This window comes from Octopus bimaculoides, chromosome 24 (assembly GCF_001194135.2).
Source record: "Octopus bimaculoides isolate UCB-OBI-ISO-001 chromosome 24, ASM119413v2, whole genome shotgun sequence".
NCBI lineage: Eukaryota > Metazoa > Mollusca > Cephalopoda > Octopoda > Octopodidae > Octopus > Octopus bimaculoides.
Window position 1 is genome coordinate 31,897,142 of NC_069004.1, and position 10,331 is coordinate 31,907,472.

At 38.1% G+C, this 10,331-nt stretch overlaps 1 protein-coding gene across 7 annotated transcripts in view; it reads left to right on the forward strand.

The window, feature by feature from the left end:
* The window catches only part of LOC106882839 (adhesion G protein-coupled receptor B1), a 153,939-nt gene that overhangs the window by 78,204 nt on the left and 65,404 nt on the right, over positions 1–10,331 (forward strand). The window contains exons 1-2 of one of the 7 annotated variants that reach the window (XM_052976199.1): positions 1,099–2,028; positions 2,705–2,804. The exons of 1 other annotated variant lie outside the window; for it this stretch is intronic. In XM_052976199.1, the coding sequence (XP_052832159.1) occupies positions 1,971–2,028; positions 2,705–2,804 (158 nt within the window). In that variant the 5' untranslated portion in view covers positions 1,099–1,970. Of the gene's footprint in view, positions 1–1,098; positions 2,607–2,627; positions 2,805–10,331 lie in introns of those variants that run through there. 5 more of the 7 variants (XM_052976203.1, XM_014933637.2, XM_014933638.2 and 2 more) reach the window with 5 other exon arrangements.

Sequence of the window (10,331 nt, forward strand, 5' to 3'; positions counted from 1 at the left end):
TACGCACTTACACACACAAAGACGTATACACGCACACGCGCGCAGCTTCCTCCTTCTCCATCCTCTCTCTCTAAGTGTGTTACTCTTTTTATCTTTTCTCTCTCTCTCTCTCTCTCTCTCTCTCTCTCTCTTCTCACGTGTTGTCACAGACATACACCCACCCACACACCTATCAGCTTTGCTTCTTCCCTCTCTTTCACTCTCTATCTCTCTCTCCCTCTCTCTTGTCACTTTCTTTTACTCTCTCTCTTTCCCTTTCTCGCTCTTTCTGTCTCTCCCTCTCTCTCCCCCCTTTCTCTCTCATAATCTATTGTTATTCTTTTCGCATTCTCTTCTCACAGTCTCCATCCTTCTCTCTCTCTTTTCCTCTATATTTACTATACTTACACTTTCTCCCCCCCTCTCTCTCTCTCTCTCTCTCTCTTTCTAGCTCTCGTCTGTTCACTCGCATCCTAACCGCACACATACACACACACACATATACACACACCCGTCCACTGTGCCTACTCCTCCCATTGTCACTCTTACTCTTTTTGTATTTTCTTTTACATCCTCGCTCACTCCCTTATTTCTTAACAACCTCTCTCTCTCTCTCTCTTGTCCATCACTCTTTCTCCCCATCTCACTCCCTCTCATTCACTCCCCCCACTATCAATCCCTTTCTCCTTTCCTTCTATCCCATTCACATAACGGTTATCTATCCTCGTTTAACCTCCCCCCTCTCACACACCCTTTCTCTTTCTTTTTATCTCTCAGTCTATTTCTCCCTTTACGTCACTCTTTACCTCTTCCGCCACTCTTTACTCTCTCTCTCTCTCTCTCTCTCCATCCTTCAATCTCTATATTCTCTCTCTCTCTCACTCGCCAAGCCAACACGCACACACAGTCACGCAAACAATACACACACACACACACTCACACGCACACATGCTTACACTTACTCCTATTTCTCTTCCTCTCTAGCTCTAACTCCCTCTCTCCACTATTTATTCAACTCACACATATACTCCCTCCAATCTGTCCCCCCTCTCTCTATCTCCCTCTATCTTTCTCCACCTAACTCTCTCTCTCCCTCCTCCCCCCATCATATCTCTCTGCCTTTCACCTCATTCCCTTCTCTTACTCTATCCAACAGTTGTTGCCAACAAGCCATGTCTTCCGTAAGCAGTTTCTTTTCCCACAGTCTTTAATTCTTGCCTCGAAAAACTTCCCCAACCGCGACGCCAACAAGGGTGTGCTTCTACCCCAATTAGGGACTTTTTCTTTTTTTTTTTTTGATTTTAGTTTTTTTATTATCTAGATTTAAAACAAAAACAACACAAAAAATATATATATATATATATAAATATTTACACACACGCATATATATACACATATATATATATACATACATAAATATATTTTATAATCCTTGTTTTATTACCTCATGTTAAACTGCTTGTAATCAAGTTATAAGACGAACAAATTGTTACTAATATACACTCACTCGGACGTAGAAGTCAAACCACATATATATATATACATACATACATTCGCAAATGCACTTATATACTGGAAAATAATCTTTATCACTGGAAACCAGAAGAATAAAGAAAACGAAGGAGAAAACGAAGCTTAAAGGAGAACAAGAACAAACGACAATATAATAATAATTACTATTATTATTGTTTCTATTATTATTATTATTATTATTACTATTACTATTATTATTATTATTATACAACTGAGATGCGGAGGAAAACACGACTTTGGGTTACGTATGTGTGACGTCTGGGCAAATGTTAGCCCTATATCTTAAACGGGTTACCACAGTGGGCGGTGTTTTTTAAAGAAACAGAAAGACAGAAAAGATAAGAAGCAGTGTACGTATATATATTCTCGTTAATTGTGTCTGTAAACAGAATTTGAGAACGAAGTGAGTTGATCTTGGTTGCTGTAAATTAAACACTATTATATACATATACACATAGATGTATATCCACACACTGGTATCATATATTTATTGTATACAAAGAAACGACGTCCACAGTGAGTAGAATTTTTTTGGTCTGCTTATAAACAGAGTAAGGTGCTTGTGAGATATATATATATATATATATATATATATGTATATATATGTATATATATGACTTGTTAAACTGGCAAGGCCTGGTATGTGGGTAGATTTTTGAGAACAAGGGGAAAACAATAGGAAAATTTGTCTGGCTGTAAACATAGTTTGTAATATAATTAATCGCTGTAATTAATGCGGTTTCATTAAACACATTGTAAACACAGACAGGTGTGTTTAATGACATAATATTAAGAGCGGTGGACGGTTGGTTTCTCACCTTCCCTTCAAGCCGAGCAATTTTATAAAACAAGCAACAGGTTGTTGGGTTAAACAACGCTTCGGAGATAAGAGAGAGAAAGAAAGAAAGAACTACCAAACTGTGTCAATAATAATAATAATAATAATAATATTTTTAATAATATTAATAATAAAAAAACAGCTCCAACATATGATTACATATTTGACGAGTGTGGATAAAAATTCTTTTTTATAACACCTGGAAAGCGATATTACAAAAAAAAAGATAAAAGAAATTGCTAACGAACAGCAACAGGTATGTTGCAAATTTACCTCTGATTTTTTTTTTTTTTTTTTTTTTTTACCACGAGACGAGCTTCATCAATGAATTAATGAGTTAATTTTTACCGACAGACGAAGACGAACCGACACAAGAGATAATACAAGTTGGTGTGTGTTTTTGTTGTTGTTGTTGTTTTTACTATATCGACCGCAAGCAGGCTACCTGCGAAAAGTGAGTATATATATATATACACATATATATCTATGTATTTATTCTATATATAAATTTTTTTTTCCGTTTATTCGAAAATTTCAGGGTGTTAACATGTCACATTGTCAACATTATCTATAACAAATGTATACATTTGGGTGCATTTTGTCACAATAATAATAAGCGGCACACAACATTTGTTTTTTAAGTAAAGAAAGATCAATTAATTAAAAAAGAATTTAAACATGATTAAAATACACACACATATATCCATGTGTTTGTTTATCTATTTATCATATATGTATATATTATATATATATATATATATATATATATATATATATCAAGCAATGCTCGCATGTATACACATGTATGCATACACATCTATATAAATGTATCCACACACATATATGCAAATAATTGTATATAAACATATATACACATATATACATACACTTATGTATGCACACACACACATACACACACACACACGATGGGATACTGAAAAGTTCCTGGCTTCAAGGGTGTGGCGAAAGGCTTGGTTGTAGACCCAACTTTCTGAGTTCTTTTACAGGGCTTAAAAAAAACTGAAGGACTGCTTGCAATAACTGTGTGAATCTGAGAGGGGAATATGTTGAAAAAAAACCCCCATAATTAACTGATCCTCCTGTATTTTCTTCTACTCAATGCCAGGCACTTTTCAGCACCTTCTCGTATATATATGTGTGTATCTATATATATATATATATAAATATATATACACACACACAATCATTCACATATACATATACACCATACTAAGCAGAAACACACCTCCCAAGAGATCGCTCCCTCTATCCCACTATAATTTTCAACTATTCATATTACCAAGTTCGAACTGTTATACGTCCTATAACATTCAACGTCTACCCTCGTTGGGCAGCTGTCTTTACGCAATGAATGTCAACCCATGTGTTACACTCGTGTATATATGCATATATGTATATATAAATCCATTTATCTGTGTGGGGGTTGTTTAATTGCCCAGTATCTTGTGTTGTTTTCCCCACATAGTAGCGGCTTCAGTTGTAGTAGTATGTTAGTCTTTGTGTTTGGCAAAGCTCGACGCTCTCTCTCGGTCTCTCTCGTTTTACCTGTTTATTGTCTATCGGCTTTGACAATCATCTTCATCGGTTTGTTTGGCCAGTCGTCATCCATCTGTCCATCCATTTGTCTGTCTGTCCATCTGTATACAGTGCATTTAAGTGTCTGATTGTCATCTATCTATCTATCTATCTATCTATCCATCTATTTGTCTGTCTATATAGTGCGTGTGTATGTATGTATGTATGTATCTATCTATCTATTTGTCTGTCTGTATAGTGCGTGTGTATTATATATGTATGTATGTATGTATCTATCTATCATACTTGCACACACACACACACACACACATATATGTATGCCTCTCTATTTCTTCGTAGATTACCATCTAGTTGCTACTAATCTGCTTATACACACACACACACACACACACACACACACACACACACACACACACACACACACACACACACAGTCTATCTGCCTCTGTTTGTATCATACGTAGATGTCAACCTATCCTCCTCTATTTTTCTGTCTGTATAATATGTATACATTCTGTATACACAGATGACTATTGACCTATCTATCTCTATTTGCTAGTATACGTATAAATCTGTTTTTTTCCTCTATCACTTTGTCCATGTTCTACCTATCCATCCATCCATCCATCCATCTATCTATCTGTCTATCTATCTATCCATCTATCCGTCCTCTCGCTTCATCCGTTTCCATAATTCTTCTCCGATCTGTCTGCTAAGTCTGTAAGCATTTCCCGATCATCTAAATCCTTCCTGTCCATTCTACCTTCTCTGTTGTCAAACATGTAAATATTTGTCCATATATAGTATAAATATAGCTATCTCCATATCTGCTCTGTCTCCATAGCTATCTATCTACCTACCTATCCATTTATCTATCCATTTATCTATCCATCTATCTATCTATCTATCTATCTATCTATCTATCTATCTATCTACCTATCTATCCATTTATCTATCTATCTACCTATCTATCCATTTATCTCTCTATCTATCTGCCTGTCTCTATCTATCTATCTAGCTATCTAGCTATCTATATTTTCATCTCTGTCTCTCTCCAGTTGTCTAAGCATCTTTTTCCTCGTATATACACTCGTCTGTCGACCTATAGATGAATGTGTGTGTATATAAAGATACGAGGAAGAGAAGGACAGGTCGAAAGACAGACAGTTGTGTCATTATACATACATATGTGCAAATCTATTTGTGTATGCATATATATATATGTGTGTATATATATATATATGTGTGTGTGTGTGTGTGTATGCGTGTTATGTGGTCAAATGGTAAAGGCACCGGGCAACCTTACACTGCGATGTTTAAGTTATGCCCCTTCGTTTACTGAGTTCGAATCTCATCGAGGTCAGCTTTATCTTTCATCCCCCTCTTGGGTCGATAAAGTCCCAGTGGTATGTCAGGGAACAGCATAACTGACTATCATTATCTCCGTCACAAATGTTTAGTGTGTGTGTGTGTGTGTACACGTACGTACGTAAGCTTATTTGTAAGTGTGTATATATATATATATATATATATATATATGTGTGTGTGTGTGTGTGTGTGTGTGTGTTATGCACGTGAGTATGTATATATGAATGTGTGTGTTCGTGTGTGTACACGCGTATGTTTATATGAATCTATGAATGTATGCCTAGTGTGTTGTGTATGATATGCTTGTGTATGCGATGCTATCTTGCTGTATGTCGTGGACCAACAACACTTTAGAATGTTACCACACACACACACACTTATATATACATGCATTTACATACATATGTACGCGCGCGCGCGCGAACACATACGCACCCAGGGACGTATTCACACACACACGCACGGACGTATATTCTTTTCTTTCATTTGTTTGCTATTTGACTTCGGCCATGCTGGAGTACTGCCTTTAGTCGAACAAATCGATCCCAGGGCTTAGTCTCTGTAAGCCTAGTACTTATTCTATCGGTCTCTTTTTGCCGAACCGCTATGTTACAGGGACGTAAACACACCAACATCGGTTGTCAAACGAAGGTGGGAGGACAAGTACAAATACACACACACACACATATATATATATATATACGACGGGTTTCTTTCAGTTTCCGTCTACCAAGTCCACTCACAAGGCTTTGGTTGGCCCATTACTATGGTAGAAGATACTTGCCGAAGGTGCGACACAGTGGGACTGAACCCGTAACCATGTGGTTGGGAAGTAAGCTTCTTACCACACATTCACTCATATATATATATATATATATATATATATATATATATATATATATATATATACATACACACACACACACATGCATGGACGTATACACCTACAGATGTACAGTACACACAGGCCTATATACACACATGCACACGGACGTGACGTATATATACACACATACATTGACGTACGCAGATGCACGGACTTATACGCACACTCACAGATGTGCACGCTCCGACCCACGGGACGGTTGTACGAGCGAGTGCTTTAAGTGTGTCACTAAAATCCTGGTCGGAGGCCCAACCCCCCGAGTTCTTTTACGGGGTTTCGAAAAACTGAAGGACCGCTGCAAAAAGTGAGTCAACCTGAGAAGGGAAACAGGTTGGATAAAATCGTAATCAACTGATCTTCGTGTATTTTCTGTTACCCAAAGCTAGGAACTTTTCAGCACCCCTCATATATACATACATAGATATATATCCGAGGAGGTGCCGAAATGTTCCTGGTTTTAAGGGTAGCACGAAAAGCTTCGTTGGAAGCCCAACCTTCGGAGTTCTTTTACATGGTTTAGAAAAACGGAAGAACAGCTTCAAGAATCGAGAAGGGAATATGTTGAATCAAATCATAATTAACTCAGCCTCTCGTATTTTCTTTTACTCAAAACCAGGAACTTTTCCGCAACCCCCTCGTACACACACATACACACTTACGTACGTACATACATACATGGGCATTCACGCACACATATGCAGGTACGAACTTACGTATCTTAAAAATAACTTGATATTGTACTCATAAACTGGTATAAGGGAATAAATAACGATGTATATATGTGTGTGTGTGTGTGTGTGTATGTATGTGTGATATATATGTGTATCTACGTGTATATGATGGCGCTTGGCTCAGTGGTTAGAGCATCAGGCTCACAATCTTGAATGTGTGTTGTGTTCTTGAGCAAGACACTTTATTTCACGTTGCTCCATTTCACTCAGCTGTAGATGTAAGTTGCAACATCACTGGTGCCAAGCTGTATCGGCCCCTTTGCCCTTCCCTTGGCTAACATCAGTGGTGTGAAGAGGGGAGACTAATATGCATGGGTGACTGCTGATCTTCCATTAACAACCTTGCCTGGACTTGTGCCTGGGAGGGTAACTTTCTAGGTGCAATCCCATGGTCATTTGTGACTGAAGGGAGTCCTTATGTATGTATATGCATTTTTCTTATTCTGTGTGTGTATCTTTGTCTATATATCCACCAATGGATGTGTACTTGTATCTTCGTCACGAAGGGTAAAAATGAATTCTTGGGGGTAAGGAGGAAATACTTGGCGGCTCGGGTTCAGTTCCCAGTATGAGAAGGCATGCTTTTATAGGAGCAGGACTGGCTGTGTGGTAAGAAGCTGGCTTCGCAACCATATGGTTCTGGGTTCAGTCCCACTGCGTGGCACCTTATGCAAGTGAATTCTGCTATAGCCTCGGGTCGACCAAAGCCTTGTGAGTGGATTTGGTAGACGGAAACTGAAAGAAGCCCGTCGTATATATATATATATATATGTGTGTGTGTGTGTGTGTGTGTGTATTCCCTCCCCCATCGGTTGACGGCCGATGTTGGTGTGTTTACGTCTCCGTAACGTAGCGGTTCGGCAAAAGGAATTGATAGAATAAGTACTAGGCTTACAAAGAATAAGTCCAATGATCGGTCTGTTCGACTAAAGGCGGTGCTCCAGCATGGCCGCAGTCAAATCACTGAAACAAAGGAGAGAAAATGAAATGACGTAAAAGACGTGTTCCTTGTTGTCTGCTTTTCTTCCTTTCAAAGGAACTGGGCAACGTCGGAGTAAACGGATATATTTTGGGGTAATTGGTTAAAAAATGCTCCCCGGCCCCTCGTATACAGGGAGGTGAATAACGTTGTGTGTACGAATATGTTTGTATTTATTTATTTATTTAGTTAGTTATAGGTAGACAAATAGATAGATAGACAGACAGACAGATACAAAAATATAGATAGAAAAATGGAGAGAGAGAGAGAGATAGATAAATTGATTGAGTGTTGTGTTTGCGTAGTTCTCTAGGTATGGATTTATACTCAGACAGATACAGTGTATCGTTAAAAGTGCATCGATGTAGTTTGCGTAAAAATCATTTCATTGTTTTTGTACCTGTAGCAGAAAACGATTTCTCTATTTACCCAAAACACTCCATCAGCTGTTTGTGTGTGTGTGTGTGTGTTAGTCTATAGCAGGGATTCCCTACCGGGGTCTACAGAAACTTTAAGGGAGTCCACGAGTAAAAAAATTGTAATTTCTGGGTCCATATATAAATTTTATCCACGAAGAAAGGTAGCTGTATTTATTGAAATTTTCAAGATTTGCATTTGGAATTTATGTTATGAATAGAACGAAATTGTTTCGGTGTTAGTTTTTACTAAACCTACAAACTAATCTACATGTGCATATATGGGGTCCGCATGATAAGATAGCTCTCAGGGGGGTCTGCAAGCAAAATAAGGCTGGGAACCCCTGATTTATAGTGTTATGCATTTTGTCTTCTTTAAACCTAGGTACACGGTTGTCTAAAATCCTTACACTTGCAACGGATATCGTTCGCTTCGGGATAAATACACGTATAAGCATATATGCTTTGATATCCATACCTAGCAGCGGCGCACTGGCCAGGTTGCGAACTTACCCGATGGCAAATGGGCCCCTGCGCCATTAGAATCCATATACGGGGGGACCGTGTTTGTATTTAAGGGGCCCATCCCCTCAAGTTTGAGAATGTTTTTTATTCACTTTTGGAAGAATGTATTAATTATTTCCTTCTGGTTGTGTTTGTAGACAGTTGAAAACAATACTTTTAACAGGGGGGGGGGAATTAAATGATTGCATTGTAGTTGCGGGTGGGCCCCCTTAATATCCTGGCAACCAATATTTTTAGACCCAGTCCGCCACTGAGTGAGTCTGTATGTATATATATGTATGTATGTATGTATGTATGTATGTATTGTGTAGGTGTGTACACACAAACAAGTATGCATGTATGAATATACACATACTAGTAAACATACACAGACCAACAAATATATACCCTCGCGTGTGTGCATATAAGTGTTGTTTTGACTCTTATTTCTAGCAATGCTGGTACTGATCTGCGCTCTTAATCACTTTACTGACGCTTGTACTTTTGGCTTTTGGTTTTAAACTGCGAATAATATATATATTTAATTATATATATATATATATATATATATATATATATATATATATATATATATATATATGGGTTGTGTATGCATGCACGTACATATGAGCAAGCATGTGTGTATGTGTGTGTGTGCGCACAAAAACGAGTATGCTTGTAAACGTATATGAAGTACACATAAATATATATATACCTACACACACATAATTATTCATTTTTGTGTACGTATATATAGGCACATATGCATACACACGTCTTCCCGGTGCTATAAACAACAGTAGCATCGTCCTCTATAGGACTGCCACATTTACGTGGCAAATATACTTCACGATGCATACACATGTAATCAAATGCGTGTGTGTGTGTTACAATATTCATAGTTTTGGTTAGTCAAGGAACAGCAGGGCTACTTTACCGACCGACCAAACGGAATTGGCCATTCTTAAAATCCCGGATCGCCGGTCGGTGGACTTCGGTCCCCCCAACAAGCGAATATGATGTGCAATCGATGGTTTTTCGATCGTCCTTTCGATGTCATCAGTTTACTTTCTGCTCTTATAAGAATTGTTTTTGATTTCAAAGGAATCGGGTAGAAGATAATGTTTTGTATATTGTACGTATATATTAAGAGGCACTGGCGTGGCTGCGAGGTAGGAAGTTTGCTTCCCAACCACATAGCTCCGGGTTCAGTCCCACTGTGTGGCACCTTGAGCAAATGTTTTCTACTATTAGCATTGGACTGACCAAAGCCTTGTGAGTGGATTTGGTTGACGGAAACCGAAAGAAGCCCGTCGTGTGTTGATCGCTAGCCACTACACATTCTTTTTTTCTCTCCTTGTTTATTTCTGTGTTCCTTTCTGTGAAAGAGCGTAGGCTCGAAACGTTAAAGACTTTTTCACTTCCCGAGCGTTATACTAATACATTTGTTTGTTGTCTACACCACCTGTCTTCGTCTTTTGTTTTTTTATTGAATTCTCCCTATATATGTGTGTGTGTGTGTGTGTGTGTGTGTATATAT